Source organism: Cervus elaphus, chromosome 25, assembly GCF_910594005.1.
Source record: "Cervus elaphus chromosome 25, mCerEla1.1, whole genome shotgun sequence".
Taxonomy (NCBI): domain Eukaryota; kingdom Metazoa; phylum Chordata; class Mammalia; order Artiodactyla; family Cervidae; genus Cervus; species Cervus elaphus.
The window spans coordinates 43,428,827-43,456,732 of NC_057839.1; the positions used below are offsets into that span (position 1 = coordinate 43,428,827).

The 27,906-nt window shown below is 42.1% G+C and overlaps 1 protein-coding gene across 9 annotated transcripts in view; it reads right to left on the reverse strand.

The window, feature by feature from the left end:
• PDZD2 (PDZ domain containing 2) overlaps window positions 1-27,906 on the reverse strand; it is a 255,476-nt gene that overhangs the window by 37,560 nt on the left and 190,010 nt on the right. For 8 of the 9 annotated variants that reach the window (XM_043887462.1, XM_043887461.1, XM_043887459.1 and 5 more), the window contains 7 exons: window positions 17,455-17,566; window positions 9,073-9,218; window positions 5,329-5,448; window positions 4,248-4,362; window positions 1,676-1,749; window positions 1,310-1,532; window positions 408-525 (listed from right to left, as the gene is read on the reverse strand). In XM_043887462.1, the coding sequence (XP_043743397.1) occupies window positions 408-525; window positions 1,310-1,532; window positions 1,676-1,749; window positions 4,248-4,362; window positions 5,329-5,448; window positions 9,073-9,218; window positions 17,455-17,566 (908 nt within the window). Of the gene's footprint in view, window positions 1-407; window positions 526-1,309; window positions 1,533-1,675; window positions 1,750-4,247; window positions 4,363-5,328; window positions 5,449-9,072; window positions 9,219-17,454; window positions 17,567-22,503; window positions 22,508-27,906 lie in introns of all 9 variants that reach the window. The other variant, XM_043887466.1, reaches the window with a different exon arrangement.

A 27,906-nucleotide genomic window follows, 5' to 3' on the forward strand; every position in this document is an offset into this window, starting at 1 on the left:
CAAGGGCATGATCTTAGGACTCTCTTGTATCCAGCGGTTCTGAACCACTTTGAGTAGTTCCCAGCAGCTTATATGAATTCTATATAAATGTATATGAAAGTGAAAGAAAATATTTGGGTAATTATAGGTATCTACATAGACTTGTTTTGTGTCAAGTTTCTGAAACAACGTCTGAGTCCAAATAGAACAGAACTGGTAGGGGAAGCCAAGATCTGGAATTCTTGAACCAAACTTCATTTATCTTTTCATCTTTGGAGATGCTTTTGATTGTAATTCTAGCTACATGACCGCAAATAATATAAACATTTAGAATTTCACAAGGGAATGTAACAGGGCAGGTATCTTATGTATGTATTCACATATTCACAAACCCACCAGAACTCTAAACTCTCAGGTTTACAACCAACCTCAGATTGCTCTCCATCTTGGCCACTGATCCTGGGGCAAGGCTGTGAATGTAGATGCCTGGAGGGCTGTTTTCTAGGGCCAGGCAGCAGGCACCAATGCCTAAGCCAACTCTGGGCTCTGTGGGAGGCATCATTGAAAGAAAACAAAATCAAAAGAAAGAAAGAAAAGGAGTATCAATAATTTGAAACTGCATTAATGTATACCTTGACCAATAACCACTTAGTTTTAGACCAGACTTAGGATATACATTTTACTTTTGTCAGTGTGAGCCACATTCTTTTAATGAAATGAGTCTATGGCAGAACCAGGGGCTAACTATGGACTGTGAATTATTTCATGGTCCATTCTCTTCTTAGTCTGAAGGGTCTTCTTTAATCTGTTTTTGGAAACAGGCAGAGTCCCAGTAACATTTTCTATTATGGATATACAACTTCAGCCTTTCTTTTGCCTCCCATTGATTTCTAGATTATTCAGTTCTTCATCATATTTCTACCACTGGAGGCAAAGATTAAAAGCAGTAAGATTTGGTGTTACCCAGGATTTTTAGTTACTGGTGTTAGCTATATTCTTAACTATATTCTTTCTTCTTGAAAATGTTATATTAGCCCTAGAATTCAGCTAGTCAGTGATGTTTTTAACATGAGTCTCTGACACACAGTGATTCATCCAGAGAGAGCTTTAAAAAACTGTGCTACTGTTAACTTTTCTTCACTTTAGTGAAATGACTAAGATCTCTCCTTTTGATCCTACTGTCCATTTAGAGAATGCCATATGTTGTTGGTAGCAGAATGTTCCAAAGAAGCAATTCATAGAAAAAGATATACAAAAAAAATGAACCTAAGAACAGATTACAAATTATGATTTGAGAGAATCTAACGGAATGAGGACAAGCTGGTATCACCTTTGTTGAGGGTTACTTCCATGACAATTCTGTCCTTGGGCCCGGGGGCCTTCCGACCCAGGGATGAACTGCCTTCATCGCTGCCCACTGCTGAGGTTCCCCCACTGGCATTGAAGTTTGGGGAGCTCGATCTGCTCATGTGCGTGGGTGTGGAGCAGGGCGTGAGGCTCGGGCTCAGTAACTTGGTGCGTACCGTTAAGACAAACAATCCACTCCGGATTTGCTGAGAAAACAGGAAGAAAGGCTAAAGCATTCAGGTTGTCCTTTTATCAAATGATGGGGAAAAAAAGAAACCAAACCCAAACCAGAATGAAATAAAGAAAGAAAAACAAAGATGATAAAGGAGGTCAGTAAGAATGTCCTTACCTTAAAGGTATGAATGGCTTCTTGAAATGTCAAGCCCTTGATTGGTATTCCATTTACATCTAGGATTTCATCCCCTAGTGACCAAATTTGAGAATTACATTAACATCAAGCTTTAGTTTACTGGAATCTAACTGCTTGGTCAGTATTAAATAAAATACCATAAAGTCCCTGATTTACAAGTCTTTAAGATGAATTTTATTGTTCCAATCTACTCTCATTAGCTTAGCTCCAAGGAATGTCACAAAATGTGACAATAAATGACATTGCATGTCATTCTGCGATAATTCTCTATTTTCACCTTTAATTAAAACAACTGTGCGAAGCATCAAGATCTTGCTCTCTTGCCACTATCCAGTATGATAATACATGTTCTACATTTAGAAATCAAACTACAAAGACTGAATTCCTACCCTTTTGCTTCAAACCCACTGGTGGAGAAGTACAAACACCCATAACATGTGTGAAGCCAAGCCTGTATTTTCAGGAAGACGTGGTGTGTGAAAAGCGGCTTAAATGACAAGAGACAAGGAAACACAGGAGATGTTATTTAGGAATGGCAGCCTCACATCTACGTGCAGCCCCAGAGTCTAGATGCTTGGTCTTGATGGTGTTCAAGGGTCTCAGTCAGTAAGCTGGCAAGTCATTATACACTTCTATCTAAGAGACTGGTGTAGCCTAATATCACATTTCTTTCTCTCGCTCTTGCTCTTGTTCTCTTTCTCTCTCAAACTATCCTGAACTCATCTTCAACTCCAAGAAGGCACAGTCAGGTCATTTTTCAAGTTGTTGATAGTGTCTGCTGGGAACATCACAGAGCTTGGACATCCTCTTGACTTAACGCTAGTTTCCGGCTTTGGACTCCTGTGTCATGGTCTATTTTTTGGGATAACAGTTCATCAAAAACACTACAAAGGTGCACAAGATGAACCTTGCACAGCAGTATGGTACAGAAGAGGAACTCCCTTATAACAAAGTACAAAGCAGCCTATGAACACACATTTTCACCTCTCACGGACAGCCGATCCCAGGAGTGCACGGGGTATTCCATTAAAGGAACCCCGTACACAGGTTTAAAAAGGCAAGCAGTACCGAACCCATGTGTTATGTGCCTTTTCTGTAATTGCAATTACAGATGTTGCAAAACAAGGGAAATAATCTGTTTAAAAATCACCTGGCATAACCAAGACTCAACTAGGTGAGGTTTTTGGTTTGTTTCCACCTGGGAAAAGGGTAGAAACATTAAAATGATCACTCATGCTCTTAAAAATCTTTAAAGATTACTTAAAAGACAGATTAATTCAACAGGTTAATGGAAAAAAAAATCCATTCTGATGACCTCTATTTATTGTAAGTGAATACATACGAAAATATAGTATTTAGGAGAAGCAAGTGCTATTAACCTCTCCTGTCGATTTTTTTCCTGCCATTTTGCCCCATTCTACTAGCACTGCAGGATGAATTTCAATCAAACGAACACATGGCACATGCATTATAAAAATGCTCCGCTAGAATTTTACATTGTTGGGAAACGAGACACAAATACCACCTGGGAGTTAGCCCTTCCTCTGAGAAAGAAATAAATATTCTGCCATTAAAATGTGAAGCCTGGTCATGGCTTATCATTAGCACACAGACTTCTGGGATCGCTCTGCCTACAAAAAAGGAGATTCCAATTTATTCTTATCAGTTTAGAAGAAATAAGCTGGTTAAACACAACATAATTGGACCAACTGAACTGAACGGTCACAGCATTTTTGAAGGTAACTAGTAATAGTATGATTCCATCATTCCATGCAGGAAGTATATTAATAAGGAGGAGAAAAAAATCAGGATTCACAAACAAGTTCTGGGGATCTAAGGTACAGACTGGTGCCTGTAGTTATTTAACGAGACTGTGTTATATACTTGAAAATAGTTAAGAAAGATGTTAAATGTTTTTACCATGTGCACATACAGTAGTTCAATATGTGAGGTGATGGAGGTATTCATGAACATTGTTTGCCAATCATTTTGCACCTAAGTGTATAAAATTATCATGTACACCTTCAATGCACACAGTTATCAATTAAAAAAAAAGTGCTTGTCTAGTATGTTTAGGTGTGTCAAAAATGGTAGGTGCTAAAGTGCTTGTCTAGTATGTTTAGGTGTGTCAAAAATGGTAGGTGCTATGGGGTTGGTGAAAGACGTTTATGTACTCTAGCCCCGAGCAAGAATGCACTGCAAATGCTCAGGAAATTTTCAAGGCAATTTCAAAGATCAAGGGGACAAGACAGACATTTAAAAACCCCAACAAAGATATCAAGCCACTTCTCACATAATGTCTCGTGTAATCCTCACAACAATTCTTCAAGGTAGGCATTCATATCCCAAGTTTACAACAGAAAAAAGTGAAGCTTAGGTTACGTGAATTGTCCAAGGTCCTGAGTGAGTACTTGGGCTGGATTCAGCCCAAGTCTATCCAACTACCAAGCCCAGAGCCGTAGCCGCTGAGGCATTTGCTTCACATCTTGCCAGGGGGCAGATTCTCCTAGAATCAGAGGTCACTGAGGCCCACCAGGAGGTTCTCTCCTACCTTCTTTAAGTCTTCCATCCTCTGCAGCAGATCCATTTGGGAAAATGGTCTTGACAAAAATCCCCATCTGTCCTCGAATGCAGTCTCGACCTCCAGCAATGCTGAAGCCAAGACCCTGGATGCAGAGAAGATGGGGGTCCAGGCTGTCAGTGCACTTCTTCACTGAGGGCATCCCCAGTGTAGTATTTAACTCAGAGTTGAGCTAAAGTGAAAGTGTTAGTTGCTCAGCTGTGTCCGACTCTTTGCCACCCCATGGACCGTACCAGGCTCCTTTGTCCATAGGATTCTCCAGGCAAGAATACTGGAGTGGGTTGCCATGCCCTTCTCCAGAGGGTCTTTCTGACCCAAGGATCAAACTTGGGTCTCTGGCATTGCAGTTGGATTCTCTCCCATCTGGAGCCATGAGGGAAGCCTGTAGAGTTGAGTCAGTAGCTGCAAATTCATGTGTTCCCCTCACCATGACCCTCCTCAGATCCACTTGCATTATGCTAGCTATGCATTATATTAAAGGCTGAAAAGTTTTAGGTAAACACATGAAATTGACATTTGACAATCTTTGGATCTCCAAAGATGTCAATTTCACATGGCTCAATTAATAACTCATAGCTGTGCAGGGGCCATATTTGTTTTATTCTTTTATTTTTGTATAATATCAAATTGATATCAAAATGGCTATTTTGATATTCATATAACAAATTATTTGTTTTTATTCCTCTTATGATAATGGAAATGCCATGAAATCCATTCAATTCATTTAGGGGGTATTCTCTGAAGTGGCAGGGTCCGATTTTCTTTCAGCAGTGGTACTAACGGGGCATGTACCCCACCCTTGATGGCGTCCTAGCTGCCAGGTGATGACTCCTGAAATCATAAGGGTAAAAAGGGTTTGATGATGTCACCTGCAGGCCCATGGGAAAGGATGCCAGGGTGTCCACTCAAATCTACCCAAAGGCCACTTACTTGATTCTTCTTTATACCTTTTGCCTTATTTTATGTAAAAACAACACTAAAAAGGAATCGTTTAAAATATATATACTAGCATTTACCTAGAGGGCAAAACCATACACAGAGAAGAGCTCACCTTGCCCTTTTCTTTGTACAGCCCAATGATGGAGATAACTGACGGGCGAATGAGTCTCCAAGGAGATTCCACCTGAGTTGTGCTTAGCGAGCGAGTGGACTTCTTCACAATGTGGTATTCCTAAAAGCCAGCACATGAGGTCAGAGACTGTCTCACTTATCCTGCTGCGGTCCCTGGTATAAAAATGTACTCAGATTTGGAAAACCTCAGTTGTCTTTTGTGTTAGATGGCCGTTGGCCTGTGGTCCATACCTGGTCCAGTGGATTAAATAAAGCTTATTATAAAGCACATTGGAGGAACGGCCCCAACTGTGATGGACTGCCATGTCTTCTTTCCCCACATAAACAGCCTAGGCTGCTCCTTCCTCGAGCCTACTCCACATATCCTAGTTCTTTCTTTCTGGAGCAGAGTTAGGGACTGGAAACCAAGTGGCCTTGGAGATGTAGAATGACCATCCTCTGGTTAGGTTCGCCATTGGAAGTCACCCCTGCCCCCACTCCAAGTTCACAATCATGGTTAGAAAGTAGTTCATCATTTTAAGCTCAATTCACTCACTCAAAACTCAGCAAGCTTTTGTTTCTTATAAAACCCAAACCACAAACCCAGACCACTGTTATTCCATATAAAAAAAATCCCTCTGAGAGACTGCAGCAGCTTCAGCTCTGATCCCTCACATTTGGAAAATAAAATACGTTTCCACAAGCCACACTTTCCCTTCCTGGCACGCAGCAGCTCAAAATCTTGATCTCTTTTCCCTTTCCATCACCCACCAAGTCCATGTGTGTAAGCAGTGTAGACCATTCATAATATAAACAAGAGAGTGAATGAATCTATTGCTAAAGCGCCGAGACAATCTAGCTCCTTGCTATTCTTTTTAGAATGATACATTTCTTAAATGACACAGATATTCTAGCATAAACAACAAAATCATTTCATGTTTAATATGAGAAAAGAGACACTAGAAAATAGTTTTTATCCTTAATCAGCATATTCTACATTCGAAGGTAGAAACGAGATCTGCTAATGATATTTTCGTATTCCTGGCAGCTTAGAACAACTATATCTTGCAGTTTTACAAAATATCTGTCAGCTATGTTGGCCTCCCAGCCTCTGATTCATTAAAAAAAAAAAAAAAAGATGTTGGCTTGGCAAGGTTACCACCCTTTTACCAAAACTATTATGGAAATACTTTGGCCACCTAATGTGAAGCGACTCGTTGTAAAGACCCTGTTGCTGGGAAAGACTGAGGGCAGGAGGAGAAGGGGACGACAGGATGAGATGGTTGGACGGTACTGTTGGCTCGATGGACATGAGTCTGAGCAAACTCTGGGAGCTGGTGATGGACAGGGAAGCCTGGCGTGCTACAGTCCGTGGGGTCACAAAGAGTTGGACACAACTGAGCAACTGAACTACAACAACAATTACGGAAATGGCCAGGCAGAGACCTTGAATATAAAGGTTCATGTGCAGACTCACAAGGGAACTCTTTCTCTGATCAATAACCTCCAGCAGCGCCTTATTCCGTGTGCCCTTCAGGAATCAGAGGCCAGCATGCTTCACTATTCTCCTGAAGAGTTTCAGGGGTCTCACTGCACTTTTAGACTTCTGTCATCCCATTTAGCAGCCATGAGCCACCTGTGGCCATCTATATTTAAATTAAGATATATTAAAGTTAAAAATGTATTCCTCAGTCTCTCTAGCCACTTTTCATGTGCTTAAAAGACACATGTGGCTACCATATTGGGTAGTGTAGACATAAAACATTTCCATCACTGCAGAAAGCTTTATTGGATAGCTCTAATCTAGACAATACTTTTTAGTGGAGGGAGGGTAGGAGAGAGAAAGACAAAGAGAGGAGAGAGGAAGGGGCATCCCTGTGGTTCAGTGGTAAAGAATCCACTGCCCATGCAGGAGATGTGGGTTCGATCCCTAGGTCAGGAAGATCCCCTGAAGTAGGGAATGGCACCCACTTCAATATTCTTGCCTGGGAAATCCCACGGACAGAGGAACCTGGTGGGCTACAGTCCATGAGGTCACAAAAGAGTAGGATGTGACTTAACGACCAAACAGCAACAACAAACCTTAAAAACTAATCAATAAAAGTGGAAGGAAGGAAAGAAAGAAAGGCAAATCCTGGGAGAAAAAGAAAAAGGCAGAAAAAAGAGGTCAGAAAAGAAAGAACAACTTAAAGAGGAAAACATAGCTTCTTCTTTAAAATCTTTCATTTGAAAGATTTCAGCTTGCGTTTCTTGGTTCCTAGAAGCCTGCTCTTTTGTTGTAGTTCAGTCGCCGAGTCGTGTTCAACTCTTTGCAGCCCACTAGGCTGCAGCACACCAGGCTTCCCTGTCCCTCACCATCTCCTGGAGTCTGGAAATAGATAATTTCCGGGTATAAATACAGTCAGGTTTCCTCATGAGTCAGTTAAGAAATCGGCACCTTAGTGCTGGACATCCTTGGCCAGGACAGCAGTAGACCTGCTCTCATTGTCTGCACTAACCAAAAGTCTGACAATGTGGCTCTCCGACGGCTTCTTGATCTCCCTGTTGATCCAATCCCCGTGGATCATGCTGCCCAGGACACACACCTGTCTCCAGACACGGGTTTTAACCAGGCCTCATGCAAGTTTTCTGCTCTGCTTTTTCTCACTGCCCCAACTCCAGCTGCCCTTGGTGGATTCAGCACAAGACAGCCTAATCAGCAGGGGCCTCTGAAACACGGGCACTTTCTAATTTTGTTGGTCTGGCCAAACTCCCTGCACAGTGATTCTGGAGTATCACTGGGAACTAAATACCCAACCTCTTTGGGATTTAGCTACCCTATCCGTAAAAATGCGAGACACCCAGAGCAAGAGCCCAACCCAGACGACCTGAGCTAGGTCTCCTAGAACTCTAATGCCTGCGTCTCCATGCACTTAGGGCATCACAACTATCACGCCCTCCTCTTCCCATCTCTGCTTCACTGAGGCCTGGGGACCCGATACCAGCGACTCCTCTCGAGTGCTCTGGCTGATGGTGCCAGGACTGGAAGAACACTCCACAAGTTCCCAGAGACTGAGCCTGCTTCCGACTTGGTTATGAGACATCTACCAGTGTTGACTGGGCTGAGGGTGATGAAGTTGAGGGGAGCCCCTGTGCAGGGTTACACAGGGTTACAGAGTCCCGAGCTCTGGTGGGGACGGACTATGAACATCCCCACACCCCTCACCCCCTCTTCAGTCTCTTCTGACCTTGGCTGTTGGAGCCGTTACTGTCTAAGAGGTAGGATCCAGGCACACACCACAGCCACCCCCCTCCCTCACGTGTCCACACCCACCTACCCACCAGGCTATGCCGACACACGACACACCCACTAAACAAGAGACGGTGGTTCACCACAGACCGTGAGGCGCCATTGTCTCCTGGCAGGGGAAGCGGCTCTCGTTTCCAAAACACACAGTAGAAGAGAATCGAGATTTTGAGATCCAACAAGGGATTGATTTTTTTTTTTCCTTCTTTTCTATTTCCAAATATTAAGCTGACTGTTCTCTAGCCTCCCTGGATAGACCTTACTGTCTACACTCTATCTCTTGTCCTAAATACTTCTGGCCCTCATACGCAAACAGGTCTTCAGAACATGAAGCTCCTGCTGGCCTCGGAGAGAACAATTGAAAACCTGGAGACCCAGGGTTCGAAACATGCTCTTCTGCCCCTAGCCAAGTAGCTGTGACTGGATAAGAAAGTCAGGGGCTCCACAGTGCTGTACTACCTGTGATGTGCCCGTCGAGTCCAGCAGCTGGGGAAGGGAATGCTTCCGGCCATCTCGGGAGACCTCTAACATCCTGGCCCGGGGGTCACCATGTCGCACCATCAGTTCATTATATTCTTCAACAGACTCTAGACGGTGTACACCCCCTTGAAAAAACAGAGGGAAAACACGACTAGATATAGAATGAAGAGAATCTTATGAGCATGCACAGGTATAAATTTGTTGCATTTACACCCACATTCATGGTTGCTCAGATGGCCTGGTGGCCAATACTTTCAAAGCACCTGGCTCATCATGTTCTATTGTCAAGTTCTGCATGAGCTTGGTGTGTGTTGAGGCCGTAATGCCAGATTCTGAAGAAAGTGCTAGTTTTTGAAGTGCCCAGTTTGGATAAAGGGCAATGTATATATTTAATCCAACTAAGATGTAGCTATGGTTGATAAGGCAATAAACAGTGGTGAGAATGCTATCAGTGGATGGCTTTTTAGTAATGGAAGAATATCACTTTGTGATTGGTAGTAGATGCTTGGGGTAGATGCTTTTTTTCATGTATAACAATGGACATTTAAACAAACTTTTAGTTAAAGTATAACTTACAGAAAAGTGCACAAATCACTAAGTGTACATACCATTCCATGAAATTTCACACAATAAACCTGTCAATAAACAACATCCAGACATAGAATATCACCAGGTCTCCAAACCCCTTTTTGTGCCACTAAACACTGCTCACCAAGGGTAGCCATTATCCCGACTTCTAACATCATAGATTGTTGTTGTTTCGTTGCTAAGTCATGTCCGACTCTTGGCTACCCCATGAACTATAGCCCACCAGGCTCCTCTGTCTATGGGATTTCCCAGGCAAGAATACTGCAGTGGGTTGCCATTTCCTTCTCCAGGGGATCTTTCTGACCCAGGGATCAAACCTGTGTCTCCTGCTTGGCAGGTGGATTCTTCACCACTGAGCCACCTGGGATGTCCAACATCACAGATTATTTTTGTCTATTTGATATAAATGAACACATACAACATGTTAGTTTTGAATCTGGCTCCTTATTCTCAGTATCTGTGAAATTCCATCATGTTGTTGCATGCCAATAGACTGTTCACCCTATTTTTGCACACTATTTCATCATATAAACATACCACGATTTATCTATCCATTCTATTGCTAATGGACATTTGATTTTTTTCCAGTTTCAGACATAAAATAAGGGTCAGGAAACATTTTTCTGTAAAGGCCAGATAGTAAATGTTTTAGGGTTTATCAGTCACAAATGGTCTCAGCATACATTCTTTGACTTTTTCTAGATGCATTAAAAATGCAGAAAGCATTTCTATCTGTGGGCCATACTAATACAGTTGTGGGTGGTAGTCTGCTGAGCCTGATCTAGAATATACTGTTAGACATTATGTGCGTGTTGTATCTGTTGGATCTATCTAGAATGAGAGTGGCTGGGTTACAGGCATGCATTCCCTTTCACCAAGTGGGATCATCAGGGTGCATTACAGCTTGTTATACTTCCTAGTGCCAGTCTTTCTAATTTTAGCCACTCTGCTGGAGTGGATAATAATAGTATTTCACTGTGGTTTTTCATTTACGTTTCACTAAGGACTAATGGAGATCAAACTAAAGGAGATGAAACCAGTCAATCCTAAAAGAAATCAGTCCTAAATACTCATTAGAAGGACTGATGTTGAAGCTGAAGCTCCAATACTCTGGCCACCTGATGTGAAGAGCCAACTCATTAGGAGAGACCCTGATGCTGGGAAATATTGAAGGCAGGAGGAGAAGGGGACAACAGAAGATTAGATGGTTGGATGGCAGCACCGACTCAATGGACATGAGTTTGAGCAAGCTCTGGGAGATGGTGATGGACAGGGAAGTCCGGTGTGCTGTAGTCTTTGGGGTCATAAAGAGTTGGACATGACTGAGCAACAGAACAACAAAGGACTAATGAGATTGAGCTTCTTTTCAAATATTCATTGACTGTTTTTCTTTTTTAAGATTGTAAACAGGCTGTTCGAGTCTTTTGCTCTTTTTTCCCTTATTCCTTTTTCAATTGGGCTACTAGAAAATTTTACATTTTTTTCCTCTGCTCATTCTTTTGTTGGGTTTTTCTCTGTTCATTTACAGGAATTTTATTTTTTACTATTAATATATTTTGGATATGAGTCCTTTGTGGAATCTATGTATTACAAATATCTTTTCCATGTCTGTGACTTTCATTCTTTCAGTGGTATATTTTTTGATAAACAAAAGTCCATAATTTTAATGTAGAACAACATATAATATTTTCCCTTTATGTTTGGCACACCTGTATCTTTTTTAAGGGGCTTTCTTGGTAGCTCAGCTGGTAAAGAATCCACCTGCAATGCAGGAGACTCCAGTTCGATAGGTGGATTGGGAACACCCCCTGGAGAAGGGAACAGCTACCCACTTCAGTATTCTGGCCTGGAGAATTCCAGGGACTGTATAGTCCATGGGGTCAGAAAGAGTCAAACACGACTGAGCAACTGTCACATCTTGTTTAAGAAATCATTATAGTAATGATTGCTAAAGACATCTTTATCATACATAGTTTAGTCACCAAGTCGTGCCCATCTCTTTGTGACCCTGTGGACTGCAACACACCAGGTTTCCCTGTCCTTCACTATCTCTTGGGAGTTTGCTCAAATTTATGTCCACTGAGTCACTGGCTGAGTCATGACCATCTAACCATCTCATCCTCTGCTGCCCTTTTCTCCTTTTGCTTTCAATCTTTCCTAACACCAGGGTCTTTTCCAGTGAGTTGGCTCTTCACATCAGGTGGCCAAAGTGTTGGAGCTTCAGCATCAGTCCTTCCAATGAATACTGTGGGTTGATTTCCTTTACAATTAACTGGTTTGATCTCCTTGCAGTCCAAAGGACTCTCAAGAGTCTTTTCCAACACAACAGTTCAAAAGCATCAATTCTTTGGCACTCAAACCTTCTTTATGGTCCAACTCTCATATCCATGGATGACTACTGGAAAAACCATAGCTTTGACTAGACAGACCTTTGTCAGCAAAGTGATGTCTTTGCTTTTTAATACGCTGTCTAGATTTGTCAAAGCTTTCCTTCCAGGGAGCAAGTATCTTTTAATTTCATGGCTGCAGTCACCATCAGCAGTGATTCTGGAGTCCAAGAGAATGAATAAAATCTGTTAACTGCTTCTACTTTTTCCCCATCTATTTGCCATGAAGTGATGGGATGGGATGCCATGATTTTTGTTTTTTGAATGTTGAGTTTTAAGCCAGATTTTCTACTTTCCTCTTTCACCCTCACAAGGGAATCTTTAGTTCCTCTTCACTTTCTACTATTAGAGTGTATCATGCATATTTGAGGTTGTTGATATTTCTCCTGGCGATCTTGACTCAAGCTTGTGATTCATCCAGCCCGGCATTTCACATGATGTACTCTGCATAGGAGTTAAATAAGCAGGATGACAATATACAGGCTTGATGTACTCCTTTCCCAATTTGGAACCAGTCAGTTGTTCCATGTCTGGTTCTAACTGTTGCTTCCTGATCCTGCACACAGGTATCTCAGGAGGCAGGTATGTTGATCTGGTATTCCCATCTCTTTGAGAATTCTTCACAGTTTGTTGTGATCCACACAGTCAAAGGCTTTAGCACAGTCAGTGAAGCAGAAGTTCATATTATGTACTATTTTAAAATAGGATAGTTTAAGGGACTTTATCTAAAAATTTTTATTTATTTTAAATTGAAGTATATTTTTATGTATGATATAAATTATACATGTATCATACAGTGTTTAACAATCATTAAAGATTATATTCCATTCATAGTTATTATAAAATATAGGCTATATCCCCTGTATTATACAATATATCCTACATATAAAACTATGTAGTTTGCTTTGTACATAATAGCTTGTACCTCTTAATCCCCTACTCCCCCTCTCCTCTCCCCTCATCCTTCTCCCCAATGGTAATCACTAGCTTGTTCTCTGTATCTGTGAGTCTGCTTCTTTGTTTGCTATATTCACTGGTTTGTTGTATTTTTTAGCTTCTACATATAAGTGGTATCATACAGCACTACCTTTGTCCGTCTGACTGCTTTTACTCAGCTTAATACCCTCCAAGTCCCTCCACGCTGCTGCAAATGGCATCCTTTCACACCTTTTTTATGGTGGAGTAATATTACACACACACACACACAAACACACCACATCTTCCTTATCCATTCAGCTGTTGATGAACATTCTAGTTGCTCCCATATTTTGCAACTGTAAAGTAATGCTGTTGTGAACACTGGGGTGCATGTATCTTTTTGAATTAGTGTATTTAGTGGGTTTTTTTTTTTTGATACATATACCCAGAAGTGGAACTGGTGGGTCATATGGTAGTTCTATTTTTAATTTTTTGAGAAACAGCCATCCTGTTTTCCATTGTGGCTATGTCAGTTGATATTCCTACCAACAGTGTATGAGAGTTTAAAGTCTTTAATCTTAAATGATGGATCGATTATACTGAATGTAGTTACAATCACATTACAATGTTTACATTATGCACCATATATATGTGTATATTCATGTATATGTATGTATATAACTATATATACATATAGATTCTTTGAAATACCAAATTCTTCTATTTAATATCTCAGTTGATGACTTAAAATTTTAATTTATCTAAAAATTTCTCAGGAAGTTTTTCATGGAATAAAATAAGATGATTCTGTACTCTTTTAAAAATAATATATTGATGAGTTTTTAACAATGATGAAAAGTTAGAATGGTGCTGATAGTTATATTATAATGGACATCACTAAAGGCCTGGTTTTTCAAAAGCTACATATTAACTTCGTGACACATATTTCAGGTTTTCAAACATCTGAAATTCCTTTGCAATCAAAAGAAAAATTTTCATTTAAAAAGATTACAGACCTAAGGCATTAACATGGATAAATCAAAAAATACCGAAGTTAAAAGGGAACCCTACTGGCAAAAAAGGAGGTATGAAGTAAAGAAAACTCTGGTTAGAATATCAGGAAAAATGTTCCATGAAATCACTTCAGTCATTTTGGAGCCAGACGGGCCAAAATCTTAGTGGAAATGGTTGGAACCTCTTTAGAGAACCTCCTTAATAATTCATGACTTAATAACTCATGGCCAGATTAATCTATTTTGGCATGCTTACTCATATGAACAAGATTTATTAGAAGAAAATTCCTTTTGAGCTGACAGGGAAGCACTTGCCATCAACAGAAGAGAAACCACATACGGTAGTGTCTGTAGATAATATACTGATATGTGAATACCAGAGTGACTCGCTTACGAAAATATGAAATAAATATCCAAGCTTACAGGACCCAGAAATTAGGAAGTGAGCACATTAAAATCTCCTGTATTCAAATGTCTTTAGACTGAACATATTTCAAAGCACTGAATGAAGAACCAATTCCTTAAGCCTCTTTAACATGCCTCCAAATTACTTTTCCAGTCTTATCTCCCACTACCTTGCTTGGTGAATTCATTGCTCCAGCCTGTGAATTCTCAGAGGGGAGCATTTGTCCTCCACCCACATCCGTCCCCAAACTGGGGAGCATATAAATATCACTTAAGTTTCCCCCAAGTTTGCCTGCACCATCACCTCCCATGCCAAGAATCTCCTCTCCCCCAATCTTTCTGCTGGACTGAATCATGGTTGTGGCTGGATTATTGTATCTTTCAGACAGCTGAGGCAGAAAAACAGTTGCCAAAAACTTCTCTAACCCATTTTTCCACCCCCATTGTCCCAAAATATTTCTCATGCATTTTGTCCCAAGTCTAGACCCTGGTTTTCCTCCTCTTATGTTCTGCCCAGTCCTGCCAGTGTACTGGCTTTCCTTCATCCTGCCCACTCTGGATGCCTCCCCCAGGCACCACAATTCAGAAAGACCTCAGTCTTCACAACTTTCGTGCATACTTCATCATGACCTGCAACTTGAGAATCTTCCTGTCTGAACGCATTCAAGCATCTTCCCCCCTTGAGAGTGGAATGAGAACAATGATGTGAAAATGACAACGATGAACGCGATATTAACCATAACAGTGATGACAGAGGCAGCCACCACGTGGTGAGGGCCTATCGCAGCCACATTTTGGAACGGCAGTGCCACATGCGTTCTCTCTACTGGCTCTCTCAACAAGGCCAACTTAGAAGGCACTCACACTGATGTGCACAATACATGTACATTACAACCCTCATCTCATCGGTGAAAAAGTTGAGACCCAGAGAAACCACCTGTTCCAGGTCACACAGCCAGTAATGGCAGAGCTGGGAACTGAACACAGCCTTTCCTGACTTCGTACACGTGCTCCTTCTACTATATTTCCTTGTTATGGCCTTGTGGAAAACACAGGAAGAGAAGGCGGCATGCATCTGTGGCAAACAATAGCCAGTTCTGGATTTAGTACTCAGTTGAATGTCCTGCATAGTTTAAATCAATAGTACGAATGTGTAAAGTCAAGGATCTGAAAAGTCATCAGCTAGGATCCCCTCCCCACATCATAAACCCCCAGTCTGGGGAATAGAATTCTCTCTATGACCCTCAGGAAGCTGAGGGGTGGTGGGAAGAACTCTTGAGGGCAGACTGAATGAGCGACCTTTGGGATCCCCTTAATTTCTCTGGTTACATCCATAAAATGAGGAATGTGACTACACTGGTTTCAAAGGTCACTGTATTTTCCTAGAACTCTTGTGAGCCTTCCCCGGCAACTGTTTATAAGGTGCTGAACAGACAGCTGACCTCAAGACCTCCTCCCCTGCCCAAACACACAGGATTTAAATGTATTCCTCAGAGAGCCCCAGTAGATCCTCGGGGCTGAAGGGGAGCTGGTCGTTTTCTCCCTGTGAGGACTATCAGCCTGACCTTTCTCTTTGGTCTTATTAACCTCTGGTCATTACACTTTTTGTTACAAACCCATGCCCTAATAGTCATATATGACACTACCTAATTATTCTGAGTTATAAATAGAAAGCAACTCATTTTGTTACTCAGGTTTTCTTGTTTTTAAATGGATGTATATTATCCTAAATCTGCCACCTTACCTGAGAAGAATAGAGGGGGAGGCAATGTGGGCTGGAGAGGCTCTTGGTTGGCAGTCATAGACACCACCCTACCCCTCCACTGATGTGGGCAGCAGAAAGATGAAATTGACCTATTGGGGGGATGGTAACACACCAGGCTTTGTGCAAGGTGCCTTTATGTGTGCTTTTGTTTTGTTCCTATCTGTTCAACCTTTTCAAGTCGGGACTATCTTCTCCCGTGTTAGGTGAGAGAGGAAGTTTACAGAGGTTCAACAACCAGCCTGAGGTCACAAGGTAACTTAAGAGCTGATGGGTAAACTTGATTCCACCAAGCTTCCAAACTCTTGCTTTTCCTGTTAGGCCGGATGCCCTTCACAGGTGGGTAGCCAAGGGGCAGTTTCACCATCAGACCAGCAGACACAGTGCTGAGGGCCCAAGCCAATCTTAGGGGCCCACAAAAATGTCTTCTTTAAAATTCAGGAGGAAAAAAAAAAATGAACATAACAGTAACTAATAGATGATAATGAATCGAGCTTGTACCTTTATATCAATCCATCCATAAAATATAATTTTTTTTCCCTCTTGTTTTGTAGAAAAAGTTTGTCGAGGTGAAAGTGCCTCAGACATTGTCATAAGAGTCACAATGCGTCCACACACAGTCTCTGACTTTCTTTCTCAGGGCCTAGGCCAGCTGCTAGGAAGATGTGCCCAGGAAACATCAGATCTCTTTGTTACAAAAGCTACAACTAAGTCCCACTGGCCCCTCCATTTAATTGAGATGCACATTTGATACTTAAAAAAAAACAAAAAAACCCCAGTTCTTTGCGCCAGGTTCTGGTGGGCCAGCGGTTTGGGGAATAGGTATGTTTGCTGGAAAGATAGGCCATCAGGAATATTCCACAGAGAAAGGGTCGCCTGAAGTAAATGAACCAAACACAACAGGAAATTTACATTTAAGCAGAGACAAAGAGAGATGTTGACATTCCCTTCATTATGACTCAAATGAAAATACTCATGTGGGCAGCCAGGCTGAAGGCAGTTATGCCTGGGGCATGCACCATCAAAAACAAAACAATTTGGAAGTTTTATGGAAAAAAGATGGTTAGATAGCATCACCGCCTCAATGGACATGAATTTGAGCAAACTCCAGGAGATGGTGGAGGACAGAGGAGCCTGGCGGGCTACAGTCCATGGGGCTGCAAAGACTCGGACACGATTTAGTGACTGAACAAAAACAAAAGAAAAAAAGGCTCATCATGCTAATAACCTTATCTTCCCACTCCTGAGGCCGGAAGCTCCCAATCAGGCAGGCAAAGAGTCCACTTACCTGACAGGCGACTCTTGAGCTTCATCTTACTGCTGCCTTGTTTAGGACTTTCCAAGTTCCCCTTGGATTCCTCGGGGCCGCATGCATCGTGGGGCTCCTCTGTTCCAGGCATCTGAAATGCAGAGAGCACAGAGTTGACAGGAGAGGCCAGCCCACATTCACTTATGCCATTTCCTCCAAGATCTTTACCTCAAGGCTCAAGGAGCATCAGTACAGGTGTCACATGAGAAAAAAAGTTCATGGGATCAAAGCACAGCCCTTCAGATAATCTGGAACCACAAAGCCTCATGCTGACAAGACAAGTTCCTCCTCAGCATGAATCTCACTACACAGGATAGAACCAGTTCAGTTCAGTCGCTCAGCCATGTCTGACTCTTTGTAACCCCATGGGCTGCAGCACACCAGGCTTTCCTGTCCATCACCACCTCCCGTAGCTTGCTCAAACTCATGTCCATTGAGCCAGTGATGCCATCCAACTATCTCATCCTCTGTTGTCCCCTTCTCCTCCCGCCTTTAATCTTTCCCAGCATCAGGGTCTTTTCTAAAGAGTCAGCTCTTCGCATCAGGTGGCCAAAGTACTGGATTTTCAGCTTCAGCCTCAGTCCTTCCAATGAATATTCAGGACTGATTTCCTTTAGGATGGACTGGTTGGATCTCCTTGCAGTCCAAAGGACTCTCAAGAGTCTTCTCCAACACCACAGTTCAAAAGCATCAGTTCTTCAGTGCTCAGCCTTCTTTATGGTCCAACTCTCACATCCATACACGACTACTGGAAAAACCATAGCTTTGACTAGACGGACCTTTGTTGGCAAGGTTTCAAACTGGAAAGGGCCCCTGGGGTCATGCTGTTTCTTGAGAAGGAACATGAGTTTGAACGGACTCAAGGAGATAGTGAAGGACAGGGAAGCCTGGGGCACTGCAGTCTATGGGGTCACAGAGAGTCAGACATGACTTAACGACTGAACAACAACAGGTCAACGGGATATTCCATGTGCCATATGCCTGTGAGAAACAAACGACAACCTCAAAGTGCTGTGGCTTCTGCTAAGCCCCACCAAGACTTCATACCAAAAGGACCTGCTTTTCTGTCTATAAAACCTTCCATTTCGTACAGAGCTTCTTTCTACTTTCTAGACAGGATGCTGCCTGATAAAAGAATTGCTGAATAAAGCCAATTAGATCTTCAAATTTACTCAGTTGAGTTTTTTTTAAACACTCCTTAGTACTGATTAAATACCTTCCAGAATCAAGCAGCACTTAGGATACACAGAAATCCCATCATAATCAGCCCACGTCTGTAAACTGTAAATCCACATTACCAGACACCCAGAGGTGAAGAAGAAAGGATGACATTAAGACCCCTTAGCCATCCATCTGAGAAAAGCCCAACAAGCTATGAAATGCTATGCTTATTAGAGACGAAAAGGAGAGTTGAGAGTGTTTACAAAAACATCTGGAGGGTAAATTTACATGTACAAAACTTAGGAGACACACCAAACAAATGAGCCTTGTCATTTGAAATTGTATTTTCCTTTGAGGTTCTGGAGGAAAAAAGTCAAATTAATTAAAAGAGATAAGATTTACACTATGTATTTTAAAAAGAAATAGATGATATCCTTTACTACTCAGCAGTCATTGGAAAGCCATGTAATTATAATGTTAAAAAAAAACCCTGAATTTTAACAGGTAATAAAAAACAGAGTATATAAAATTCAATTTATGAAAATATATAAAGTAAGCAGTAAGAGTAATCTCCCAGGTAATCCCCATTTTACAAGGCAACTGTTTATATCTAAATCTAACCTGTTATATTAAAAATTTGGACGGTTCCCTCCTCCCCCACAAGTTCAAGTATCTTTTGGGATTAGAAAGGAGAAAAGAAAGGTTCTGAGAAATGAGGAGATGTAGGCAAATTGAGGAAGAGGCGTTGGGAAAAGAAATTAATCTTGATACATGAAACAAAGATAAATTTGGTGAATGCCTATTACAGTGTCAGAGACTGGCAGGTCTCCAGGTTTAAATTATGAAGTCAAGGCAGGAATGGAGTCCTGAGGGTGAGTTTAGAGATTCTCTAGAGGGACACCTTTCCTAACACCAAATTGGGACATTAATTCCCACACAGTGAAGAAGCCGCCTTGTGGAGACATGCCAGGGTCTGGGGTGGGGGTGGGGGGGCGTTGCGGCGGTGGGGGAGAGGAGACATGCAAATAGGAATAATCCAGAGAGAAGCCTCAGGGCCTCTCCTTTGCCTGGCCTAAGAACTTTATGTAAACAATCTGTCTGCAGACTGTTAACAGCAATTACTGGAGAGAGAGTAAAATTCCTGGTTCATTCTGGTTATACCACATGACCTAGGCTCCCGGCGATAGGTACTCCACAGTCTGCTGGGCATCACCTCTGGTGCCCATTACACGGGTGGCTTACGACATAGCAGCCAAGAGTCAGACCACCAGAAAGGCCGACGGAGAGGCTCACGCAGAGAGAGGAAAACAATCCCAGCCTACAGTTCCTAGACCCACAGGGTTTCCTCCTTCCATCCTCCCCTCCAGTCTTCTGGCACAGCCCCAGGTGTGCACACAGTCAGAGACATTCTGGAGACAACAGATGCACTCCCAGAAGGAAAGCAGCCTGCTCGAGGCGTCCCAGCTCCTCACAGACAGCGATGCACAGTCACTTACTCTCCGGATTTCCAGCTTCGTGTGCTACCAGGGTACTTCCCGCCTCCAACTGGAGATGCTTTTCCGTTAAGTTAGGACTCTGAGTGATCAATATTGTATCATATAATTCGTTCACCTCAGTTTTTTTTTTTTTCCATTTAATTTTCACAGCAAACGTGTCTCAAGGTAAATAATATTATCTCCATTTGACAGCTGAGATCTGAGACCCCTCCAAAGGAACACCCTTTTGTTTACAATATATACTTGGGATCCGGGCTTCCTTGGTGACTCTGTGGTAAGTAATCTGCCTGCCAATGCAGGAGACATGGGTTCGATCTCTGGGTCAGGAAAATCCCCTGGAGAAGGAAATGGCAACCCACACTAGTATTCTTGCCTGGGAAATCTCATGGACAGAGAAGCCTGGTGGGCTACAGTTCACGGTGTCAAAAAAGAGTCAGATACAACTTAGTGACTAAACAACAACAAAACTTGGGACTCCAGGACAGATTACATGTGAAGAGTGTACAAAAAGAGTGGAGTAGACTTTTATAAGAGCTTTTTTTAACATGCAGAATCTGAAGTCTTTATGATGCAAACATGCATGATGTAAACTCTTCTTGATTTCTGGAATCTGAGGAAGGTGGTTTAGCAGAAGGAACCACAGCCTTAAGAAACAGTATTTCTTTTTTTCAATCCTGAAATGCACCAAAGAATGAAATGAGATTTGGTTTCTATGATCTATAAAATATCAAAAGACTGTGCTAGAGAAGTCTTACACTTAAGATGGTATGTTACATAATTACCAAAAGCCTACAGCTAAAAGTGAAAATCAATTAGGATGGACCCAGAGATATCTCAAAAGGTGGCAAAGGGCACTGTGATGAGCTCAAGGGAGAAGTGAAATCTTATGTCAGAACGCCCTGACTGTGTAAGAAAAATGTTCTGAATTTAAATGGAACCATTTCCTCTAACCATTTTCAGTAACAAAAAACTGGTCTGCCATAGTTTTAGGAGGCGTGTAACTCAATGAACAGGAAGTAGGTTTCTTAGATACATTAGTTCCAGATTATCTTAGGAAGTAGCAACATACATAGTGCAGTTTGGCTACAGTGAGCTTCTCTCCAGTCTTATGACTATTGTCTGAAAATGTCCACACTCTAAGATTTGCTGTACTCTTTTTTTTTCCCTCAGACACACAGAACAAATCAAACTGTTCTGGAAATGATGTCATCTTAGTTGTTCTAAAATAAAATGTGCAAAAAGTTCTCCTGGAAGGCCTGTGATTCAGAGAAACAGTTGATATAATCTATTATTCATCAGCCATTTCTAATTCATGTGTCATATAACAATGCCATTATATTAATGGAATGTAGTATAATTTGCCAATTTCCAGGTTACAGCCTCTCTGTTGGCACAGTTTCCCACACCTATAGTCTATGAGATTCTATCTCAATGAAGAAGAATCTTTAGTGCCTGGTTTTAAAAGCAAGGTGATAGGGCAGCATGTTTAAGAATCCAGTTGCCTGGGCTTATGTCTTGGTTGCACCAGTTAGCAGCAATCTAGGTACATTAGTCAACCTCTTTGAGCTCTAATGCTGTCATTTGAAAAACAGGACTTGATGTAAGAGTTAAATGATACTAGGCTTCTGACTGGAGAAGGAAATGGCAACCCATTCCAGTATTCTTGCCTAGAGAATCCCATGGTCAGAGGAGCCTGGTGGACTACAGTCCATGGGGTCCCAAAGAGTTGGACACGACTGAAACAATTGAGCTTGCATGCATGCAGGCTTCTGATTAAAGATGGTAGATTTCCCTCATAAAGCCACACTAAAATGGTGATGAAGATTTTTTTTTTAAATGAAAGATATAATCCCACAAAGACAAAGAGAATAGAAGACAACCGTAACACAATTCCAGAAACCAGTACGCTAATGTATGGTCATAGAATCAATCTGAGAAACGAGCTAGAGAAAGCCCCAAAACAGCTCAGTTTGTACACAGACCATTCACGAAGGTTCAGGAGACAGATGAGCTCTGGAAGTGGAAACGAAGGCAAGGCTGAAGCTTTGGTGTAAGAAACATCCCAAAGAGTTGGAAGTGATAACACAGGTTAAGAGTGGCTCTGATTTTGAGGGTGAGTCCCAGGGGTCTAGACAAACTAGAGAATTCATAAAAGCCCAGGTTATGGAAGTAGAATAGAATATGGGCCTCTCTAATTCACCACTGCCCTGGCCCAAACAAAACCAACTTGCAAAGGAGGCACAGGACTAAGCTAGAATCTCCCCATTCCTCTCAGCTCCCAGGCTTACTCCAGAGATGCAGAAGGGAGGCTCCCAGCTACACCCAAGTAGCCCATCCCCCAAAGAATATGGGAGAGTTCTTATCATCAGGCTGCTCTCTGTTCAGAATATTTGTTGTTATTCAGTCGTTCAGTCCTGTCCGACTCTTTGTGACCCCACGGGCAGCAGCTCACCAGGCTTCCCTGTCCTTCACTACCTCCTGGAGTTTGCTCAAAGTCATGTCCATTGAGTTGGTGATGATATCTAACCATCTCATCCTCTGTCTCCCCTTCTCCTGCCCTCAATCTCTCCCAGCATCAGGGTCTTTTCCAATGAGTCGTCTCTCTACATCACATGGCCAAAGTACTGGAGCTTCAGCTTCAGCATTCAGAATATAGGTATTTTAATCAGCAATTGTATAAACATCTGTTCTACTCTCCATATGAATTACAGGCACAGGAAATGTTTATAAAGTATAAGGAAGTTTACGTGTACCATAGGTAGTGACATGTATCATGCGCATATTAGGAAAGCGCTGATGTTGCAGACAGTTCTTTGATTCTGTAAAGTAGCAGTGATAGTATTTATTTTTAAGGGGTTAAAATTACCTCATTAATTATCTTACAGAGTTACTATGAGGATTAAATAAGAATTTGCTTGAGGGTACTAGTAGAATACCTAATTGTCTATCATAGGGGTATAGTGAAAGTTTAGTTGAAATAAACAAACAAACAAAACCAACCCTCAAGCTTTCTCCCTACCAGATCTCAGGATGCTTCTGGCTTTGATGATTATATTGACAGGTGAGTGCTGCGATTCATGGGGTCGCAAAGAGTCAGACACGACTGAGCGACTGAACTGAACTGAACCTGTTAGTGGTAACCACCTACCAACGCAGGAGACATAAGAGATGAGCATTTGATCCCTGGGTTGGGAAGATCCCCTGGAGAAGAAAATGGCCACCCACTGCAGTATTCTCGCTTGGAGAATCCCACGGACAGAGGAGCCTGGCTGGCTATAGTCCATAGTATTGCAAAGAGTCGAACACAAATGAAGCGACTGAGCACGCATACAGCAAGATTATACCACTAGAGTGCAGAGAGACACATTTCAACTTCATACCTGCAGAAAGGTAGGGATTTCCCTGGTGGTCCAGTGGTTAAGACTCTGAGCTGCCAATGCAGGGAGTATGGGTTTGATCCCTGGTCAGGGAACTAAGACCCCACAGGCCACGTGGTATGACCAAAAAGTGAAAAAAGAAAAGAAAAGAAAGGTAGCAGATTTAATTAATGAATAAAACAAAACAAATGAGCACCGAAAGAGAACATGCCACCTTACTCATCTCAAGATGAAAGAAAATTTCCATAAGGTGACTGCAAACCTAACAGTTGAGAAGGCAGTTTTAAAGGCATGTGCCTGGAGCACTTAGTTTTAAAAACAATCAGGTTTGCAAAGGATACCATGGAGGATTTGAAAACACACTCTGGTCTTATAATCAGAATAGGAGCAGTGGAAGAGAGAATAGAGAGTACATAACGATTAACTAAAGGAAGAGATCTTAGTGACAGGCGGGACAGAGGGAAGGGAGAGGAGACTGCGAAGTCAAGGGCAGCAGATGAATAAGGAAGAGAGACATGCCAGCTCCTGACTGCTAGGCTGCAAGTGGGCATCACAAGAGTGAGAGACACTGGTACTTCCTAGTGTAGAGGGGGTGTCTGGGACCTAAGGAAACCCAACCAAGGGAGGGAGGCAAAACCACAGAGAACAGGATGCAGCGACTCCCTTTGGGGATCCCAGGCCTGGAAAACAATGAGAGATGTGATTTATGACCTGCAGATGAAGCGCTTGAGCAAGACAACATGGAACAGCTATTCCAAGAGAGATCAGAAGAATGTCTGGACAGATTCAAAGGTGAGGGGTGAAGAACACCAGGAAGAGTTAAAAAAAAAAAAAATCCCTCGGTAAATTTTACAGGGACAAAGATTTTTTTTTTTTGACCCCGACAACAGTGGCCTGGAAAATAAATGAAATCAGGACAATAACCAAGCAAACAGGCATGTCAAAGGGGAGGCAGGCAGGATGGTAGTAAGCCAGAGCTTGACGTTGGTCATTTCCTGGGTGGAATTAACCACCTCGGAGGTGGTGGTGGTCAGGATGTACTAGAACAATGCATACTTTAGTCAACGGAAGCCTCACTGATTCCAACACTTTCACAATGATGGGCCGCATAAGACAGAACCTACAATAGTATTTTAGAAAAAATCCAAGTCAGAAAGCAACGGAGAGGTTAAAAAGGCACACAGATTCAGCAAGCAGGGCCATGAAAGAAGAAAGGAGCCTTTGATAGAAAGAAGAAAGGTTAAACAGAAACTTAAGTGAGTCTTTCCCAAAGGAAGGGAATGTGAACCACTGGAGGCAAATCCAATTACTGCCTGGCCCCCAAACAGAGTAGAAGGCAGTGTTGCTTGATCCCTGGAATATTCAAAACCTGAGGAAACACAGATCTCAAGAAGCAGGTGGCAGAGGTATTAGCCTTTACCAGCTCATGAGGACAGAAGCCTCAGGATTGCTGATAGCAGGGCTGGTTCATGCATCTGCAAAGGGAGTTTTTCCAGCTGAGTAAGTTGGAGAGGAGAGACACACCTCCTGCAGGCTAAGCACTTTGATGCCAAGAGGCAGTGGAGATGGAAAAGGGAGCCCAGGACTGAAAATACTGGCTCCTGAGAACTGGGAGCTCTGCCAGAGACCCAGTTCACACACCCAATGCACTGGGAGACCTACGCATTCATCTTAAGGTCTAAATGCAGATCAAGAAGCTTTGGAATATAAAAGAAAGGCACTTTCAATAGGACCAGGTTGATTTTTCCCCACTCAGATTGAGAGGTAGATTCCTGCCTGTGGATTTAAGTTCATGGTCATAGACTCCAAACAGCTGCTATAGACTGACTGGCATGTTTTTAAGAAAAGCTAAGAATACTGAACTTGCTATTACTGAGTCTGTGCTATAGTCCTGGGAGACAGTTCTCCATGGTCTCTCCCATTTCCCTGTGGCTTGTGAACAGACTACCTGCCTCCTGAGAAATCTGTATGCAAGTCAGAACCGGTCATGGAAGTACAGACTGGTTCCAAATTGGAAAGGAGTACAACAAGGCTGTATGTTATCACCCTGTTTATTTAACTTATATACAGAGTACATGATGTGAAATGCCAGGCTGAATGAAGCACAAACTGGAATCAAGATTGCCAGGAGAAATATCAATAACCTCAGATATGCAGATGACACCACCCTTATGGCATAAAGTGGAGAAGATGGAGAAGGAAATGGCAACCTACTCCAATATTCTTGCCCAGAAAAATCCCATGGACAGAGGAGCCTGGCAGGCTACAGTCCATGGGGTCACAAAGAGTTGGATATGACTGAGTGACTTCATTTCACAGAGAGAAAAAAGTAAGAGAAAAAAACACTTTTTAAAGTACTGTTGTAAAAGAAACAACTTATAAGTTATAGAATTCTAGAATTTTATGAATGGTGAACTCATAGATGAAAACGAGTGTTAGGCATTTCAGCTGCAGGAAACAGTTACCTTAGTAATGGAAGTTTCTAGAAGGAGCATACGAGAAAATAGAGAAGAGAGTATCTCACAGGAATCTAAGAACATCCATTACCCGTGATCCCAGATAGCCCTGAGCACTAGTGTCATATCTGTTGTCTCTGTAGGAGCAAAAATTCATAGATCTATGCTCTGATGCCATTAACAAGGCTTTGCTATTCTCTGTTAAAAAAAAAAAAAAAAAGAAAGTGGAGAAGAACTAAAGAGCCTCTTGATGAAAGGGAAAGAGGAGAGTGAAAAAGTTGGCTTCAAACTCAACATTCAAAAAACGAAGATCATGGCATGCGGTCCCACCACTTCATGGCAAATAGATGGGGGAACAATGAAAACCATGACAGACTTTATTTTCTTGGGCTCCAAAATCACTGCAGATTGTGACTGCAGCCATGAAATTAAAAGACGCTTGCTCCTTGGAAGAAAAGCTATGATCAACCTAGACAGCATATTAAAAAGCAGAGACATTGCTTTGCCAAGAAAGGTCTGTCTAGTCAAAGCTATGGTTTTTCCAGTAGTCATGTATGGACGTGAGAGTTAGACCATAAAGAAAGCTGAGCGCCGAAGAATTGACGCTTTTGATCTGTGGTGTTGGAGAAGACTCTTGCGAGTCCCTTGAACTGCAAGGATAGCAAACCAGTCAATCCTCAAGGAAATCAACCCTGAATATTCATTGGAAGGACTGATGCTAAAGCTCCAATACTTTGGCCACCTGATGCGAAGAACTGACTCAATGGAAAAGACCCTGATGCTGGGAAAGATTGAAGGCAGTAGGAGGGGACGACAGAGGATGAGACAGTCGGATGGCATCACCGACTCGATGGACATGAGTTTGAGCAAGCTCTGGGGGTTGGTGGTGCACTGGAAAGCCTGGTGTGCTGCAGTCCATGGGGTCATGAAGAGTTGGATATGACTTAGCGAATGAACAACAACAACAATTGGTCCATTTACTCTTTGTTCATTTACATTTCATCAAAAAGTAAAGTACACAAGAGACATGCTGTTGAACAAATTCTACTTTCTTGGAGCTGACAGAGCCATATTTGTTCCAGTGGAAAACAGCCCGGTCTGCACATGCTGAACAGAACCATCTCCCTCCTCAGCACACAGCATGAAGAATCTCATTTTGGGGGAATTTCCAGGTGGTCCAGTGGTTAAGACTCCATGCTCCATTGCAGGAGACACGGATTCAATCCCTGGATGGGGAACAAAGATCCCATATGCTGCTCCGTATGGCAAAAAAAAAAAAAAAAAAAAAAGACTCATTTTTATAAGGTGGAACAAAGTAAGAAATTGGAGTGATCAAAGGGAGTCATTAAGTACTTTGTTTTTTTAACTCAAAAGGTCAAGCAAGCTTAAGTTTGGATGTTAATTATTTTAGATTTTAACAACTTTGGATTATGACTTGCAAGGGGTCTTAATTTACCGGTATTTTAATTATTTGAATATCATTATTATGTTGACATTTTATCTCATTGTAGAACCTTCTGAAAAGTGGCACTGGACGATGTGGCTAGAAATAATTTTGGATGAGAAACAGCATCAAGATTGAGTTTTATCTTCTGGCAAATTTTAGTCTTCTGGAGGTGGGGGGCGAACCATCACTGCCCATGAGACAGGCCCCCTGGGTCCAAGTAAAAGTCTAGGACTTCAGAAATGTCCTGTAACTGCTGTCCAAAGCATTTACAAGGTCTCCTGAACACACTGTGACTAATACAATGCTTAACTTCTAAGTGTCATTTGTCTTTCTCAGCTAACTTTTGAAGCTTTACAAACATGGCATGCAAAGTACAGCTTTCATCTCCAGCTATTTACATTGAGCAAGTACATCTGATTCCAGGGAAAACTGCAGAAAGAACTGGTTGCACCCAGTTCATGCCACGTTTTTACTGTCCCCAACACTTGGGGGGG